Here is a 19,414-nt window from a genome sequence, read left to right on the forward strand (position 1 = left end):
ATAAACTTTTAAAAAACAAGAGCAAAAGTGCGGTACATACGTCGAAATGCCGAAAAATCATTCTGGCAGCGTTTCATTTCCTCGATAAACAGCCAAGTCTCTTCGAAAAAAATGTGGGAGGCAGTGCACAAAATGAATGGTCGCTACTCTCCATTCACAGTTCCTCTTCTGACAGCCCCTGGTGTACAGACAAATATAAAAGAACAAGCAGACATATTAGGTGAACATTTTTCCACTGTATCTAGTTCCTTTAACTATACAGAATCATTTTTTTAAATATAAAAACAGCCGAAAAAGAAAGACTGCCGATAGAGGGCAGTGCTCACGAAGCATATAATAGCCCATTTACACTACAAGAAATTAGCAGTGTGCTTTCTTCCGGTAAACAGACTGCACCAGGACCAGCTGAAGTCCATTACGAAATGCTTGCCTACCTGTCCGAACACGCTGTAGACTCTCTTCTGAAATTTTTTAACAAAATATGGTTAAAAGGAGAGATTCCAGAGGCATGAAAGGCCATTATTGTACCGTTGTTGAAGGCGGGAAAAGTACCTACCTCCCCTGGCAATTACAGGTCTATAGCCCTAACAAGCGTACTTGCCAAATCCTTCGAAAGCGTCCTTAACATTATATTAATGTTTATATTACAATCTTGTGATCTTCTTGACATCCATCAGTGTGGGTTTAAAAAGGCGTGCTCTACAACCGACCATCTAGTCCGCCTAGAGAACACAGTCCGAGAAGCATTTATACACAAGCAACACTGCCTTGCGGTCTTTTTCGATTTAGAGAAAGCCTATGACACCACATAGAGGTTTAGCATACTGCGGGACATTGGAGACCTCTGAATCCGTGGTAGAATGTTAAAATGCTTTAGTGACTTTTTGACGAACCGTTCATTTCAAGTACGCCTGGGTGCCACTCTTTCTAAGAATTTCATTCAAGAGAACGGCGTGCCTCAGGGGTGCATTTTAAGAACCACGCTTTTTATAGTAAAAATAAATTCCCTAGCAAAAATAATTCCAAAGTCTATCATGTATTCTGTCTACGTTGACGATCTCCAGATTGCTTGCACATCCTCTAGCGTTACATCGTGTGAGAGGCAAATACAGATGACAAAATGGGCAGACAAAAATGGTTACAAGTTTTCTGCGCAAAATTCAGTAGCTGTTCATTTTTCGCTTCGAAGAGGACTGCACACTGATCCCTCCCTGTATTTAAATGAAGTCGCACTACCAATTAAAGATGAGCACAAATTTCTAGGAATAACTTATGACAAAAAGCTCACATTTCTACCACACACAAACGTACTCAAAAAGAAAGCTTCTAAATCGCTGAATATACTACAAGTACTTTCACGAAAACATTGGGGTTCCGATAGGACTTGTCTTTTATAGATTCATCGCTCTGTAGTACGTTCTACATTAGATTACGGATGCATAGTTTATGGATCAGCGAGGCAATCGTACCTTAAACGGCTAGACCAAGTACACAATTTAGGCTTGCGTCTTTCCACCGGTGCATACAGGACGTCACCGATAAACAGTCTTCATGTGGAAACCAACGAACCATCACTTACAGAGAGAAGAACCATACTCACATGCTCGTACGTTTTAAAAATCGGTTCACTACCTAAACATATCTGTCACCAAATAGTCACAAAGTGCCCATCTAGAACACTAACAACAAACCATTAGCTATAAGGCCACTTCTCCTGCGTTTTGAAGATATGTGCAAAAACCTCGGCGTAATGGTTGCATTACCTGGCGTTGCTCGAAGACGTGGTCCTCTGCCTTCATGGTTCAATTTTCCTGCAATCTGTGACCTCACTCTTGCACATTTCCGTAAAAAGCGAACTGCACAGCAACATATAATACAAGAATTCCGTGCCCTTGAAGAAAAATACAGTAGTTTTACAGAATTTTATACTGATGGATCAAAAACAGATAGTTGCGTAGGAAGCGCAGTGGTGCGAGGGAATTCGGAGCAAATAGTAAGACTACCACAGTGTTCCTCCATCTTCACCGCGGAGTGCAACGCAGTATGTATGGCCATAGAAAAAATACTAAGTGAGAACCTCAAAAATGCTATTATTTACACAGACTCCTTAAGTGTACTTAGAGCTCTCCATTCTAAAAATGTAAGCTCCCCTCTGCTTGGTGACATCATACACAACATGGTAACTGCCACAGCTCAAGGACAAAATATAAAACTGCTGGGTCCCGAGTAATGTGGGAATAAAAGGCAATGAGAGAGCAGATGTGTGTGCTGCTAAAAGCTCGTGGCATGGAAATAAAGTAAATATGCCGTTTAATGATTGCATAAAATTAGTAGCAAGGAAACTAAGAAAAAAATGGCAGTCGGCTTGGAACAATGAGGTCGAAAATAAACTACACTTGGTAAAACCAGTTTTAGGTGAATTTAAGTCGTTTGTGCACCAAGAACGTTTCAAGGAAGTGATCTTATGCCGTCTCCCAATAGGCCACACACACCTTACGCACAACTTCCTACTAACAAAACAAGACAAACCTGTTTTCCAAGAATGCGGAGATGAACTCACGGTTAACCACATTTTATTCTCTTCTGTGGAACTGGAAGAACTAACAAAATTATATTTTACTGAATTTTACAATAAATGCATTCCTTTTCATCCCGCACTGCTTTTAGGAGATGATGCAATTGTTGTTATATCATGTGTTTTAGCTTTCTTAATGAAACGGGATTTCTCAAGAGACTAAATTTTTTACCCACTGGTTTGTTTGAATTTTAGTACACCTCAGCCACTTTCTCATGCCTGAGAAGAAAGCTGAGACGTTTATTTTGATCGGTTGGGAGCCTCGATATCCTTCCGCAGCCAAGGAAAGCTACTGAGGTTACCCGGCCCTCTTTAAAGCTTTTACTTGTAGCCATTTATAAAATTTGTGTATGTGTTCACTGGGTAATATTAATGTTTGAGGGCCTCTAGAGCAGGGATGATTCTTAAATTTCTATAATATTCAACAAAAGACCTTTCCTATACCTTGTTCTAGGCGCATGATGGCCTCAGTTCCCTATGTGCCATAAAACACAACTCTTTGGCCCCCGCTTCCTGTAGACGGCACCTCGGGCCTTACCCGACTGGGGGAAATCGGCAGTCGCCTTTTCCTGTCCTCCTCTCCATCTTTTACTTTCCTATCTTCTTTCTCATAACTCTCCTGTCTCCTCCTCTCTTCTCGTTTTTTCTTACATATTTCATAGGCGTCTAGGGCTAACCTTGTGTGGCGAACTACCCTGGGTTTCGTCAGATCTGTTTATAGTTGAGGTGTATAGCTGGCGTGGGCAGGACTTGTTTGCAAGCTCCTGTCCTGCCCCCTAGTTGGGCTGCATGGTGTGTGGCTAGCACTGCGACCAAACTGCAGATATTTGATGGCTCATTTCTTACTTTCCGCTGATCGTCCTCCATACAGAGGGCGCAACGAAGTGACTGCTCAATTCTTTGGCAGCAAGACAAATTTCCCGCGCTATCATGTAGTGCATAGCGAAGACCCTGAAAAAACCGCTCGACTTGTCACCTTTACTTGTTTCAAGAACCCTTAAGGCCCTGTCACACTAGCCCGACACGCCGCCGACGCCGACACGACAAAGACACCAAAGATCGGCCAACCCGGTCGGCCGACCTTGTCTGTGGCAGACCGAGCTGTCACACTAGGCCGACTACGACACCAACGCGGCCGACGACCGGATGTCTTCGTAGTGTGACAAGCTTTGACGACCGCGACGCCGACAAAACCAGTCTGCCGACCGTGTCGTCGCGAGATCGGTCGCCGAGCAAAAACATTACCGAAACAAGGCCCTGCTTCCATATCCAGCCTGCGGAGAATAAATTTCGGATACATTTCGGCGCTCACAAAACGTTCAAATTATTATGACAGCCGAATTGACATCATGTCCACATTGCTTTAACCCTCCTTTGGTCAGGTTTTTAAGCGTGCGCTGGTCATTTCAATCGCCACCTCGCACGAGAATGACTGCTGCAGCATTTTCTTTGGAAGTGGAGACGGAGCTGATCTCCCTAATAGAAGAGCGTCGCCTCATATGGGACGTTAAACATCCCCATTACCACCGCCGCGACTTTAAAGAAGTAGCATACGCGGAGGTATGCGAGGCACTGGGAGGCCAATTCACCGGTACGTACGGGAACATACCACGTTGCACGGAGTATCGGAGACTATCTGATGCTGTGGTGTCTGCTGTTTTTTTTAGCACTGCTTATGGTTAGTGTGGCGTCGTGACTTCCCGACCGTCGATTGCATTAACTATGTGGCTTGGCGTCGTCCGCACGAGAAGTCAAACAGCAGCCACCAACTTTATTTGACTGCCACGCTGTACCGATGCTCCCTTTTCTGACGTTACTTTTCAGTTGCCCAAGTGCGCGCGCGGTTCGCTAACTTGCGCACACAATTTATGCGCGAGAGGCGCAAGATCAAGGCCCGCTCCGGCGCAAGCCCGGACGAGCTCTACCAGCCAAAGTGGGCTCATTACAAAAGCCTGATGTTCCTGGATACCTCCTGCTCCTCGCAGCCAAGTTTTTCGACACTCCACACGCAGGAAGAAGAGGAGGTATGTTGTGTTTATTCCTTGATAGCTGGCGAGTATGCAGGGGCATTTCTAAATGTTTTGTATTGAAGCTGCATTTTGAGTACAACATCTGTTTTTTGAGCATCCAGGATAAAGTGTTATGTCACCGAATCTTTAAATAATGTTCAAAACTCATTCTGATAAAGCATGTTACAGGATGAAAACTGGCATGCTTTTTGAAATCAACAGTGCATCACATCTTCAATCAAGCTGGCCTGAAGCAAATCGTGGCCTACACAGACAACCGAAATTTGCTGCAGGCCATATTACATTATGTCTACACTGGTGTACAGTTGTGCCCCATCAATACAATTTTCTTTAACATGCGCGGCTCAAGTTATGAGCATTTTCTTAAAAACCCAAATTTTTGCATTCATTTTAACCTTGTTAATGGAAACTCATTGCCCAGACGGTAAACAGGGTGAAAGTGCGCACAGCCTCTTGGAAATCTTGTCACATTAAAATTAATAGTACTGAGAACACAATATCGACTTCCCCTGCCAAGTATTTCTATTCTTGTGTTTTATTGCTGAACACCACCGCAAAGGAGTAAAAAAGCTAGCATGATGGCTGTTCTGTGGTTTAGTGCTTTCCAGTGTCATGGTGCCTGGCCGGAAGGCCCCATCATTTGCCATGTTGCATGAGTTACTGTCCTCTGTGCTGCTTTGTTACATCAAAGCCTCCTTCAGGAGCACATCGAACTGTATCTAAATATTTTAAAAGTAATGGCAACCACAATAACACACTTGGAACTTCCCAGCTTTTGACTAATCACCGCTTCACTGCCGTCCCCTATGCACAGAAACAGATATTGGGCTAATACCCCTGTCACACGGCATTCCTCGAAGGCCTTTCCAGCAAAGGCACCTTTTTTCACCAAAGGAGCGAAAGCTTAAAGGAGCAGTGACGCAGCTACACGGTGCAGCCCAAAGGTGGAACAGCCATTCAGACTTAGCACCCGCTGCTGTGCTCGAGGCGGCTTAAGTGAATGTTTTAAAATTAAAGTGGGGTATTCTGTTCATTCGTTGAGCTCAGGCAACTTTTTTTTATTCTGATTGCTTCCTTAAAAGGACTGCAACAGCTACTCTCATCAGCAGCAGCAGGTTTTGCGCATTGCCTTGGCCACCAGGGGCACTCGGTGTTCTGCAACGCTTTCACTGTCTTGAAATCTGGGCATAAAATATAAACACCCGTACAAAAAGCAAAGCCAGACACACCTTTCGTATTTCTTGAAGATGTTTTCAAGCATTTTTGGCTGCATCTACGTTCTTTTTTAATTTATTTTACTTTTTCACATTGGATGGCACTGCGATCACAGGTTCTCGAAGGCCGCGCCTTTGGGCTCCAAAGGTCTTGGACGGGCCAAGGCCCTTAGCAGCAAAGGCACAACATTTGTGCCGTGTAGCTGCACTCCTTATGACTTTGGATATAAAGACCTGACTCTCAAACGCCTTTGCGGTGCCCGTGTGACAGGGTATAAGTCAGCAACAGGGCCTGATAGAGTGAGAAACAGAATGTTGCGTAATTTAGACGTCAGGTCTATCTCCAACCTCTCAACATACATGCAGGACTGCTGGTAGAAGGGGACGATACCGCAGGAGTGTAAACTCAGAAACCTTATTTAATTCCCAAGTCAGGGAAGAAACCGGGCTCCGAGAACATCGGACCGATATCGCTAACCTCCTGCATGGGTAAGCTTATGGAGCACATCTTTCAGACTCGGCTAAATAAGTATACAGAGGACAGTGGGCTGTACCCGGACACCATGATCGTTTTCAGACCAAAGCTGTCAGCATGCAACGTGATGCTGCAGCTCAAGGAGCAATTCATAGACAAGCAAACCCGAGACTCGAGTGGTCGTGGTGTTGGATGTGGCAAAGGCATTTGACAATGTGAGGCACGTGTCGGTCTTGGAGAAGTTGAACTCACTTAATGTCGGGAGGAGAGTGAACAACTACATCAAGGACTTTCTTACAAACAGGAAAGCCGCTTTCAAGCTAGGGGAAGACTCCATCGAGGACATTACAGTGGGTGACAGGGGGGGCTCCACAGGGTTCGGTGTTATCACCAACCCTCTTCAACACTGTAATGTTGAGACTCCCCGACCATTTGGCGGAAATTGGAAATATAAACCACACCAGTTACACAGATGACTTAACATTATGGATAAACAAGATAGGCGACTGGCAAATTGAAAGCTCTCTACAAAATGCAATTGACATCATTGAAGAGTACCTCAAACCTAAAGGAGTTAAATGTTCAGCCGAAAAGCCGGAAGCATTGTTCCTCATGCCCCTCGGAAAATGATGGCTTCACCAAAAGCACGAGGCAGGCATCCGCTTGTATGTCAACGGCGGAGAGATCCTCGCGGTCGTCAGTATCCACGTCCTCGGGCTTAGAATTCAGGCGAACAGACGAAACACGAAACGCTTGCTAGGTTAGAAGCCAGCACAAATCAAACACGTCATCTTATCAGATGAATAGCAAACAGGCACGCTGGGATGAAGGAGGCGAATCTCTTGAGACTTGCACAAACCTTCGTATTCAGTTAGATAGTGTATGTGGCAGCCTACTTCAATCTGAACACAGTGGAACGGAACAAACTAGATGTTATTATCAGGAAAAGCATCAAGGTGGCACTCGGACTCCCCCCGAACATGCCTACTGACAGACGTGAAGCTAGGGGTCTCGAACACTCTCGTGGAGCTGACTGAGGCTGCCGTTACAGTGCAGCATGAAAGACTACTCGGATCTAAAATGGAGAGGAAAATTTTAGACAGATTGGGCTACGAGCTTAAGCAGTAGCATGTGCACTCAAGAGACATACCGCGACAAATCAAGGACAAAGTTAAAATCGCTCCGCTGCCCAGAAACATGCACCCTGCCTTTCACAAAGGCAGATGTAAAGACTGAACAGATGCATTACAAACTAGGTATACAGGTTGGCAGGATGTCCTGTATACAGACGCTGCAGTATACGAGATCAAAGCGGCATACGCGCCTGTGGAGGAAGACTGAACCCTGGTGGCATGCTGCACAGTTTGTGGCGCTGAGACCGCAGAAGCAGAGGAAGTGGCCATAGCCTTGGCCATGAGCTAAGGGGGTTTAGGGTGGTCATCAGTGATTCAAAAAACGCTGTAAATGAATTGGGGACGGTGATGGAGACTGCCGTCCGTATATTAAACAGGGAAGGAGGACCCAGAGAACTGGTTCTGCTGGTTTGGGCACCAGCTCACCAAGGACTTAGAGGAAACGAGGAGGCTCATTTAGTCGCCCGAAGTCTCAATTGCCGGTTGACTCCTGGAACCTCCCAAGTCACCGAAACTATAAACAGCAGAGAGGATATGCGCTCGTACCAGGAAATCGCACTATACTACAGACTAAATCGACAAATTCATCCGCCAGTGGACAGAAAGCTCAATAAGAACGAGGAGGTTGTGTGGAGAAAATTACAGGCGGGTTTTTTTTCCCAACCCAGTACTATACAGCAAGTGGCACCCTGAAGTCTTCAGATCACAGTGCAAATTTTGCGACAAGGCAGCAACATTGGTCCACATAGTGTGGACGTGTCTGGCTAAGTACGAGAGTTCGCGCACTCTAGAACCCTTGGGAGGCTTTGCTCTGTAGCCCAGACCCTAACTTCCAGCAGGACATCATTGGTCCAGTCTTTGCTGCTGCTGTGTCCCAAGGGATTCCGGCCGACGGCTAGGGGCGATGGACTTCTCTTGGCGTTCATTGGCTAGTGTTCCATTCATTTATGGAAAATTTGCAAAACGTTAAGTTGAACAGAACAAAAAGTGTGCCTTTTAGCATTATTTCTTAAAAAAAAGCATCAGAACAGGCATTGCTCAGTATGAAAAAAAAGAACTTGAATATTCAACATACTGGTGTTTCTCTACGGCATTACATCCTCAACGAATGTGACCACTTGCACTATGACATTTTCACATGTGTCCAGTGACACTGCAGTAATCATGACGTGTAGCTATTAAAAGCCTTTGCACTGTGTTTTGCCTTTCTGCGCTTGAGTAACGTTAGCGCAAGGTACATCTTTGTTTATTGCAATTATGGTGTACCAGTCATACACACATTCCTTAAGATGTACTGATAAGGGTTCCACAGTCTGTAACAGCAATGGGACACTCCATTAAAAACTACAAAGAGAACATTGTGTAAGGAGAACAGCAGATGCTTTTTATATAATCAGGATTGAACAACTACAGTGCACCTCAAAAACAAGATCACAGCAGAAGAAAAGAAACACAGAAAATATGGATATAACAGTGCATAAAGAAACTTACACCCAAAAATAAATGCACAAACAAGAATAGTGAAGGAAACAAGTTTAACAAAGCATAACCAGTCAATACTCAAGAACTCTATGAACTGTAAAAAAGGGTAATGAAATAAAGACATGAACGCATGAGGTGCAACCGAATCTCTTACTGTTTTGCAAAAAATTTATTCATAAATGATTGTTTCAACGCCCGCATCTAACAACAGACTGTGTCTTGCGTTATACTGTAGCTCACTTCCGAAACAAAAGCAGTACTCTGGGTACATTAAAATAGATGGCAGAGAGCCAGGTTACTCATAGTAAGAGCTTTCGTCACAAAGGATTACAAATGGATACAAAAGACATTGATGTCTATCAATTATTAACTCATTGTTCCATAGATGGCTTTAATGTTCAACCTTTTTTCTTTACATCGTACAGTTTTTCCATGACTACATCCACAGTATTCATCTCAATATCTTTATCAGTGGCAAATGGCTGCTGAGGCCAATGATGAAGGATCAAGTTCTGGCCATGGCTGCTGCATTTCGGGGAAAGCAGCACATAAAAATGGCAATGTTACTGGGTTATACTAGTGCAGAAGAGCTCGGGTGGTCAAAATTAATTAGTAATCCTGCAATAGACCATTTCTCATACTCGATTTGTGTCACGAATTTCCTCGGAGAACACTCGGACCGAAAGAATAGACTAGGCGACAGCTGTACCCACACAGACGCACATTTAATACACCCTACGTGGCATGCACACTAGCACGCAAAACTAACACAAAACAGACTGTAAATACACACGACCCGGAACCACTGCTACCAGCGTCAACTACTAGCACTCTACTCTTAACGGTCGGCGTTCGTGCTCACTGTTCGTTCTGTCCGGATGCGGCGTTGCATGCGTCCAGTAGCCGGCTTCTAGATGGCGTTCGACGTGCTGAGGCTGGCGTCGCTGGCTGTGTCGTATAAGCTCCCGGTCCAAGCGTCCTTGGAGGTGATGCCAGTGTTGTTGGCGTTGGGGGCACCACCCGAATGGGTGGCAACAGCGCTGGAGACACACTTGGCTGTAGCAGGTGGTAGCGTCCTCAGTTAACTCCCCAGAACGGGCTCAGGAACAGCAGGAAGCCCACGATGCATTGCCGTAGAACGCGAGCTCACCAGAGCAGTAGCCTGCGTCGCACTATTCAAGCCAAAGCGTCCCTGACCCGCCGGAGCCTCCGCTTCTCTGTTCTTCCCCCTCGTGCCTCGCTCTCCGTCGTCCTTTTATAGCCTTGGCGTTAGTCCATGTAAGCCTTGTCGTCTTCTTCTCTTCTCCACCAATCATCTCTCTCCACCTTACCGAATGCTTCTTCATCTTCTATAGTCTTCGGTTAATCCACGTTATCCTTATTGCCAACCTCTTGCCTCCATAATTTTATTTTAAACTGCCTATGAAATGTGACAATGTGCAACTTTGAGCATTGGGGATTACTGTATGGGATAAATTAATCATTAAATCCTAGTACTGCCATGATGGCTCAGTGGTTAGGGTGCCCGACTGCTGAACCCAAGGATACGGGCTGAATCCCAGCCGCCATGGCCGCTTTTCGATGGAGGCGAAAAGCAAGGCAGCTGTTTACTACAGTGACAGTGTACGTTAAAAAACCCAAGGTCGTAGAAATTTCCGAAGCCCTTCACTGTAGCGTCCCTGAGTCGCCTTGGGAATTTTAATACAAGCATAACTATGTTTCAATTGTGGCCCCATACGTTAAATAAGATACAGTTTAGCCTGTGTAGTTTTGACTTACGATTTTGTGTCCTTTTGTTTTAGGAGACTGAACGGCAGTGCGAGCACTGGAACAACGAATCCGCAGATCAAGAAATGGATTTTCCTTGTTCGCCACAAAATTGTGCAGAGCCAAGTCTGCCAACACAGCAGATTGGAGAGGGGACTTCAAGGCCTGGAAAAAAGAGAAGGCGAAATGATGACGAGACAGAACAAAGGAAAGTTCTGCTGACAACAGCGGTGGAAACATTACAGAGGAGTCAGCAACGCCTGGCGGCCAATGACGAATGCGACGCATTTGGCAGCATGATGGCGCATGCTGTCCGCCAAATACCGCCAGGGCCAGACCGTCAGTTGGCCGTGCTAAATGCCCATCAGGCAATTGTAAAAATTAATTTATCAAGACACAGTGTTCCAGTGGAAATGTTAAACGTCCTCAACATGCAGGAATAAAAACAGATTTCTATTTCACCTGGACACAAGTTTTTACTGCCAGCTAACTTGGCCTTCATTGCAGAAGTAGCTCTTGAAAACTTCTCTAGTTTCCCGAGCACTCCTGCTGCAGTTCCCGCCAGTTTTTGAGAGCGGCTTCATGGCACCACAAGGGCCTGCCCGGTCGCGCCAGGATCCTTGATGGACATGTCCTGCGCATGAGCAAAGAATGCAATGTACGGCAGCAGCATGAAGCATTCCTTGTAGCATAAGAACACAACAATACCTTAGGCAAGGCTAATAAGAACGTCCACATGATGGTGCATGCTTTGTTTCAAGGGACCCACCTTAAAATATTTTTGCAATACTTAAATAGCAATTTAAGTGCACCAAGTCAACGTTATTCTTTCATAAAGTGTTTTTATTTCTTTTCCTTTATTAATACCCCCCGGGCCATTTGGCATTACAGAGGGGAATGTTAATGTGACTATTTGCATAACTAATGACATTTCCAACACACGCATAATCTCCATTTTAAATGAAAGCATCATCCTTCTGTCTTTACACATGTTAGGCCATTCGGTCAGAAATACACACTGCTGTTTTTAGAGCTCAGCTCTTAGGTGCCGTTCCTTAACTCCTGCTGTATTTAAAGCGTAGCTCAGGCTTCTTTTTCTAGATTCCTAGTCAGTGGCCTCACACGCCACCTGCCAGCTGTGGCAGGTAGCAGCAGAGCGAAATGCCACGGCGAGCAGGTGGTAGATTGGAGAGATGGAAATCCCCTCCTTGAATTTGAACCTGGCAGTTTTGGATCCCGAATAAGACATGTAACCCTTAGGTCATGCATGGACATTAGGACAGCTTAGTTAAAGTGGGGCATTATATCTAGGTCAGGTGGTCTTTCACACAGTGCGTTAGTTTACGAGTGTATTCAATGTATGTTTAAGATAAAGTGTAAGATGAGAATGAGCGAATTTGAATGCGTAAGCATTTTATGGCTATGTTTGCGGTTTTGTGCTCTCACGAGCTTCTCATCACGATAACGTTCGAACAAATTGAGTTATAAGAAAAAGTGGGCGGGGCCACAGCGAAAGTGGCGCCAAATTTGAAAGAGAGGTGACGAGTTGAGTAAACAGAGGCAAGGAGGTGCGAGGAGGAGTCAATGTTTGCGCATTCCTCCAATGCAGGTGCCGCAGTGATCTCATACTTTTTAGAGGGAGTTTAAGGGTGTAGTGATTAAGCAGGCAGCAAAGTGCATTAAGGTGAACGTAAATCTGAAAAGAGCCGTAGACAAGAACCATTAACGCGATCACAATGTAAGGACAACTCAAACTTCGCATTACCGAGTATTGTAATCGTCAGTAAATTTCTTTTGAAAAAAAATTCAGACTGTCACACTGCACGGACAGGAATACAGTCAAGCCTTGTTAATGTGAACAATTTGGCTGCTGAGCAAATCTGTTCATAGAGCAGCCAGTCCAGTGAATTGCGAAGGGCAAAAAGCTCAGGAAAAAGAAAACAATTCTATGGTTAAGATCTCCAGATCACCAATTGTAGTAACGAAAGAGCCGTTACACTAAATTAAAGTGGTGCAGTTTGAAGCACCTAGTGGTCCATGAGATGTGTCTCAGAGTGATAATACACCTCCTACTGTGGCTGCTGAGATCTCTCAAACCACTGTGCACATCTGTACTCAGTCAGTTCACAGCTGCTAAAAGCTAATTTATATGCAGCATATAAAGTAGACAGAGATGTCTTCACAGCCATTCAATGAATATAGCAGACAGTAAGGGGTGTCAACTGGACTCTTGGCACCCTAAAGCATGAAACCACAAAAGAGAAGCCGTGACTAGAAACATTTCCCCTTTCTCACTGCCATTCAATAGTACCCTGTGGCCAAAATATTGGAAAGCTCCAGATTGAACAGTCAACATTCTGCTACAGCAGTGGCTCGTTAATATGGATAGTTCAGTTCTATATTAGCCGGCAAAAGTATATGACCTGCAATGGGCGCTATACTTCCCCCCGTCCATTGCCTGGACGAGCTTCCATATTAACAAGGCACAAAATATACTGAAAAACCTTGGTCCCCAGAAAAGCTGCCCATAGTTTGTATCATCCACATTAACTGGGGTCGCATTAATAGGACACAACTGTACTCAACCTACACATTGGCAAAGCTCACACAGCACTTTGAAGACTGGCACTGCTGATCTGACTGCAGAGTAAATGCTTGGCAGTGGCCCTCCTTTCAAGACCTTGCAAAACGAATAAACGTTCCAAAGTAGAGAAGACAGATATAACAAATTCAAATATTGAACGAGGCACTGCACACAGCAGTACACAAGCGAGAGTGATCTGTTGGGTTGAAAGCAGTTGTTCATGACGAACCGAAACACTGAAGCGGAGGGCCGTTCAGATATGCAATCTTGACAAACCAGACCCATGTATGTTGCATAAATAGAAAAAGAAGCTGGGAAAATGTTGCGTGACATCTATTCCAAGTCATAAAATTATTGTAGGCACAGCATTCCTGCTCTTTGTCCTGATCACTTGTAAAAGAAGGAGAGCACTGTATGCAGCCATGATTACAGATATGCACAGGTTTCAACAGAGGTGAACAGGACAGGCTATTGGCCTCCTTGCCTTTTTCACACATGGTCTAAAACTGGCAGGTATCAGATGCATAGCCTGGTAGAGCCTGCTGGTGCTGTTTGAAGAGGCGAGCTACGATCACACTTGCAAAAGGGTACAGTGCTCCATTTACTGATGTCTGCCCCTGTGCATACTCTCATGATCAGTATTCCAAATAAATACTTGGAAGCGCATTAATAAACTGCTGCTTATAAGAATGTTTTCTGTCAAGTCATCAATGGCATACACAGTTATACAGACTAGGCAGGCCTTGTGCGTTCCTAGCAGTGCAACAGCTTCAAGACGCAAGCCAAGATTGCCACGAATTTCGCAAAGTAGGAGAAAGTGGTGTCTTGCCTGTTAGCACATCTTCCACATCAAGGCTCTCGGGTGGAGTATACAGTTGTCTTGATGCCCCCCTAGACCGAAGATAATTGTGCAATGCAACTGTGGCAAGCACAAGTTGCACTGCCTTGAGGGGCTTGTGTCGCATCGGCGCCCTGTATATCTGCCAGCGGCTGGCTAAAATGCCGAAAGCGTTTTCTGCAGTGCGCCTGGCACGAGAGAGCCTGAAATGAATGGGTTCAAGAATGAGGACAAAAGTGCAAAAAAAAAACCCTTTCATAGCTGCTTCATCCGTTCATGACACTGTGACTGGGCAGTAAATGCTCCTATTAAGTACATAATATTCCAAAGGAACAGCGGAAGCATGGTTTACTGCATTACAAGATAGTCTGGATGCAAGGAAGTTGGTTACAATGCAAATTAAGTAGGTTGCAAGGCCACCAATCCCGAACTGCACCCGGAAAAATGGAGAATCAGCTGGATGAAAGCAAATTCCGTCATTGTGCAACCCGCACCCTGACCCTCATCATCCTCTGCCCGAGATCCAAACAATTCCCACACCAGGAAGGTACCTTTGCTGCGAAACTACTTTTGAAAATAATTGTACGCCTTCAAAAAATAAACTTAGTGACCAAAACAGATGCAGGAATGGATATTTTGTACGATTTTACGCAGGCCGCACCTGTAGTTAAAAATCCTCTTCTCGTGCTGCAGCTCGGCGACTGGATATGGCCGCATGAGATATGGCTTGAGGCCAAATCCCTCGTCTCCCACAATTACACAGGGAGCACTGGTACAAGAGTTGGGCAGCTGCTCAGGAGGGGGAAGGCATGTTGGGTCTGACTCGATTCTTAAGCGCAGCTTTGCCTCGGTCCAGACCCCACTGTCATTTAGGCGTCCGTTTTTGCCAACAACAGCAAAGATGAAGTTGAGGTCAGCATCCACAAGTGCCATGAGAACTATACTAAATGTTCCCTTATAGTTTCTGTACGCAGCTCCACTCCCTGGTGGTGGCGTGATGACAACATGCTTGCCATCCAGTGCCCCTATGCAATGTGGGAACTGCCACAGTTCTTGAAAGCCTTGCGCTATTTGTAGCCATTCGTCGTGGCATGTGGGTGCCTGTAGAAGGGAAACAACCAAAAGTGCAACGTTGAGACATGCTTTGCTCAACTGTATATTAATGGACACACAATTTCACTGTAAAAATTAGTGTACTCTCCATGACAACTTCTTTTAGTGTAGTCCATAATTTATACACCTGCACTTTTTATTGCTTGTCAAGGAACCTTTGCAAAGCACTGTTTGCGGAAATGAACTTTTCTAGTGCCATACATTTATGTCGAGCAGTATTTTGATTGAATGTGTACATCTGCAGATTGCCTGCAGCATTACATAAACGACAACACTTCAGCATTGGTTTCCATCCTTGATAATGTGTAAAGTGTTGAAAATTACAGTAAAGTGCACATACCTTCAGCACTTTTGGCTTCAGAACTCTGTATATTGCTTGAGACACCTCAGATATAATTCCGGATATGGTATTATGTGCCACATAAAATGCAAACTGCAGCGACATTTCGCTGTTTCCTGAAAGAGAGAATGTGGGCATTAGTGTAATGTGGACAACTACATTTTCTCCAGAAGGGGATTTGAATATGTGGCATACACACACGGCAAAATTATCTGTTAACCCAGCTTGCAAAACACACCAGAAAATGGTTACAAAACAAACAAACTTCCCAGCTGTCCTTGCAAAGAAGTAGCATTCAATCACTGCACACCAGAGACAACTTTAGGTGCGAGTGCTGGCAGGTGCAGGTGCTGAGATGCCATTTAAAATGTAACCTGCAGAAAACGGCAAAAAAAAATGCAGGCAGCAGATGCTTTTAACGCCAAAACTATGTTGCAGTGGTGAGTCCCACTCGAACTGTCCAATTCGCCTGCCTGGCTTGTTTCCCTAAACACAATTCAGCCTCTTTATTTTGTATCTCCCGCCATGATATTCTGCAGTAGGCCCTATAAATGCAGTCTGTCGCACTGTTTGATTTTTTTTTATTTGCCACAATCGCTTTAATTGACTTCAATTAACTCACTCAGAAAACGTAAATAAAATGCTAGGCTGGTTCACACTAATTAGCATTAACAGCAATAATTAAGATGCTTAAATACACGTGATGATCACTGTGCGCACTTATTACAGGGAACCGATTGCTGCTGATGCGCAAGTGGAAGCCCTTGAGGAGTTTAGACATGACAGCGCTTGAACGGCAGCGATCGAGCAGTATGCTGCAAATCATGTCATTCAACTAAATTTCTTACGCGATTTTAGACATAAAGCGCAAATGGTAATAAACGTCGCCTCCAGCTCCGGCACCTGAATCTCTGCTGAGTTTAAAATGTGCCGGATGTCATAGCGTGCGACGCGCTCGATCGCTCACCTGTTGCAAGGTACCGTAGAGTAATGGCCAGCCGTTCTCCTGCCTGAATAGCTTCCCTGAAAGGCGTATCTTTCTTGGTGATGTGCGGCCTTACTTCACCAAGGAGCTCTTCAAAGGTGGCCGTGTCCATCCGTATCCAGCGGCGATAATTTTCGCTGTCTTCAAGGGCCAGCTCCCGCATCAGATTTTCATAGGCGCCCTGCTGTTTCCTGCGCTGCAGACACGGCGACACCCAGGAAGTCCGCGGCTTCTTTGCAGGCGGCTCCTCCAACAGCTCCAACATTACTAGAGCAGCTGTAGCAACAGCAGCCGCCGATTCAGCTTCCATTTCAGACGCGCGGAGATTGCCGGAGTAGTGTGATGACCCCCATAATGCGCAGGTCCACACGGGACGGAGAGGCAAAGAGACACCGTGTGGCTCAGTTTAAACAAACAGATATATTCAATAATTATACATGATTAAGATTCAGAGGCTGGGGCGTCCGAGCTTACGTGCCGACGACTTCATGGGGGCGATGGAGTGGCTCCGGAGTTGGGCTCGAGCGGTTGCTGGTGGTAGCTGCACGCCGTCGGGTTTCGGCGCTGAAGGCCCTCTTGGCGAACGATGTCGTCCTGAGCGTCCGTCTTCCGTACTGCTTCTCGATTTTTATATCCTCTTCTCCACACTCCCTAGAATGAGGACGCCCACGCCGGAGGGGAAGGAGGGGGGCTAGGGCTTTCACTTGGGCGCACAAACATACCACCGCACTTATTGTCTCGCCCCCCTCACGTGTTGAGTCCGAGGGAAAGAAGGTTGTCTTCGAGGTAGCGCATAGCGTCGGCTGTGGTAAGGCGCGCTCTGGCCCGCTGACAGTTCCCGCGGGTCACCGGCCTCCATTCTCCATCCATCAACTGACACTCGCTCCTCAAGGTAAGGCGCGCTCTGGCCCGCTGACAGTTCCCTTGTCCTGGAATGTGCTCGGGAGGGTCGCCCCTGGAACCGCCACGCCAATTGGGGAGGATAAGCCCGTTTCCCCGCGGCGACGGCGGCGGGTCCCTTCGTTCTGGTCGTCACTCAGAGAGGATGGCTGGGTAATTGATGATGCCGCTGTCATCTGGGTCTCCGTCTACGCCGCGCCGTGGAACGCGGAACCTCGTAGCACACACAAGGAATGTACCTCGTAGCACACACAAGGAATGTACCTCGTAGCACACACAAGGAATGTCCCTCGTAGCACACACAAGGAATGTCACACTTTGGTCGATGCCGAGTAGCGCAGAAGGGCGGCAGCGAGAGCGGAATTCCCCCGGGAAGGTCACGTGACAAACTACCACTGCGGTGCGCCGTTTTCGTGACAACGCGAGAAGAGAGGGCACGGAGTCGGCCGATGGTTTCCGAGCGTTGTCTTGCTAGTGTGACATGGGAGTTTGCAGACCATCGGCCAACACCTGTTTGGCGAGCGAGAGGGAGCCGACGCCGACAGTCGGCCGACTGTTTTCGTCGGCGCAGTGTGACATAGAGCCAGACATCACGACGACATGGTTTTGGCAGACCGAGTCGGCCGACTGTTGGCCTAGTGTGACAGGCCCTTAACTGACGCCATAGGGCAAGACTACAAAATCAAAAAGTCAGCTAGTGGAGACCAACTTCTGGAAATTCTGTACAAGCATCAATACGAGAAACTCTCAGATGTTGCATCATTCGGATAACTTCATCTGACAATCAGCCCACACATCACTACACACTGTTCGTGGAGTAATTTCCGATGATGACCTGAAATACTTAACTGAGACTGAACTACTGGAAGGATTGTAAGACCAAAATGTTACCAATGTCTGTGGGATCAAAATAAGACGCGACAACACGGAAACACCAACGAAACACATTGTCCTCACCTTTGCATCTAGTATACTTCCCGATTCAGTGGAAGTAGGTTATACAAAGCTAAAGCTCAGACCGTACATACCCATTCCATGCCGATGCTACAAATGCTAGAGGTACGGCCACGGCTCGCAGAGCTGCTGGGGCAAACAGACCTGCGCCAAATGTACTTCCCACGACCATTCCGCTGAAAACTGTAACGTTGAACACCACCTTTGCGCAAACTGTGAGGGCAGCCATCCGGCTTACTCACGGTCATGCCCAGTCTGGAAAAAAGAAAAGGAAATAGTAACACTATTAGTCAAAGAAAAAATATTCAGAGAAGCGCGGAAGCGACTCTCGTTGGGACAGAACCCAACCTACTCTGCGGTGGTGCAACAGGGCACAGCATCACAGCGGCCATCAGCTCCTGCACAGCTCACACACACTGAGCCCGCAGCAGGGCCATCCGTGCCCCTGGTGGCCGCAGCTAGTTCTGCGCCACCATCCACAAAACTGGCCGCGCGGACCTCCAGGTCAGCCGGCCCCAATTAAGGCCCCTCCCCATACGGAGAAGCCCAAAACGAAGACAACCGTGCGTTCAGCACGTTCGTCCAGCGTATCGGAGAATACGATGGACGCAACTCCTCCCTCGCCTCCGCTGCAGCGGCGTCAAAGCTCGAAAAAAAAAAGATCGAAGCCCAATAACTGGTCCAAAAGACCCACCAACCTAGGCTCTAAGTCTTATCCCTATGTAGTCTATAATCATGGCGTTTCTAGTTCACTGGAACTGTCGTGGACTTTTACGCAACTACACAGACGTAACAGATATTTTAAATTCATTCTCCCCACTAACAATGTGTCTCCGGGAGACTAACCTAGGACCACAGAAAAAAGCATTCTTAAAAAGTATCAAGTCTTTCGCTGTGACCGACAGAACTCAAGCAGGCTCTCAGGAGGCGCTGCTATTATGGTCCAGAGTTGTGTTGCTACTCGGAAAATTGACCTAAATACCTCATATGAGGCAGTTGCTGTGACCGTCCTCGATTTAAAACC

At 46.2% G+C, this 19,414-nt stretch overlaps 2 protein-coding genes across 2 annotated transcripts; one reads left to right on the forward strand and one right to left on the reverse strand.

The window, feature by feature from the left end:
• The first annotated feature begins 1,263 nt into the window (after nucleotides 1-1,263).
• On the forward strand, nucleotides 1,264-11,147 carry LOC144115691 (uncharacterized). Its single transcript, XM_077650162.1, has 2 exons — nucleotides 1,264-4,599; nucleotides 10,712-11,147. The coding sequence occupies exons 1-2, from the start codon at nucleotides 4,444-4,446 to the stop codon at nucleotides 11,117-11,119; spliced, it is 564 nt and encodes a 187-aa protein (XP_077506288.1). The 5' UTR covers nucleotides 1,264-4,443; the 3' UTR covers nucleotides 11,120-11,147.
• Nucleotides 11,148-15,011: 3,864 nt separating this feature from the next.
• Nucleotides 15,012-16,801, reverse strand: LOC144122871 (uncharacterized). The gene is made up of 4 exons (XM_077655850.1): nucleotides 16,519-16,801; nucleotides 15,552-15,667; nucleotides 15,069-15,199; nucleotides 15,012-15,036 (listed from the first exon to the last, which is right to left on the reverse strand). The coding sequence occupies exons 1-4, from the start codon at nucleotides 16,799-16,801 to the stop codon at nucleotides 15,012-15,014; spliced, it is 555 nt and encodes a 184-aa protein (XP_077511976.1).
• Between the last annotated feature and the right edge of the window lie 2,613 nt (nucleotides 16,802-19,414).

This window comes from Amblyomma americanum, chromosome 1, assembly GCF_052857255.1.
Source record: "Amblyomma americanum isolate KBUSLIRL-KWMA chromosome 1, ASM5285725v1, whole genome shotgun sequence".
NCBI classification, from domain to species: Eukaryota; Metazoa; Arthropoda; class Arachnida; order Ixodida; family Ixodidae; genus Amblyomma; species Amblyomma americanum.

Bases quoted from the DNA above. Each gene is read 5' to 3' on its own strand.
- LOC144115691 (XM_077650162.1), top strand. From the start codon at position 4,444: ATGCGCGAGAGGCGCAAGATCAAGGCCCGCTCCGGCGCAAGCCCGGAC. The intron at 4,600-10,711 runs GTATGTTGTGTT...CTTTTGTTTTAG, and splicing joins ACACGCAGGAAGAAGAGGAG to GAGACTGAACGGCAGTGCGA.
- LOC144122871 (XM_077655850.1), bottom strand. From the start codon at position 16,801: ATGTTGGAGCTGTTGGAGGAGCCGCCTGCAAAGAAGCCGCGGACTTCC. The intron at 15,668-16,518 runs GTGAGCGATCGA...TCTCTCTTTCAG, and splicing joins TCTACGGTACCTTGCAACAG to GAAACAGCGAAATGTCGCTG. The intron at 15,037-15,068 runs GTACAGAAACTA...CATTTAGTATAG, and splicing joins CCACCAGGGAGTGGAGCTGC to TTCTCATGGCACTTGTGGAT.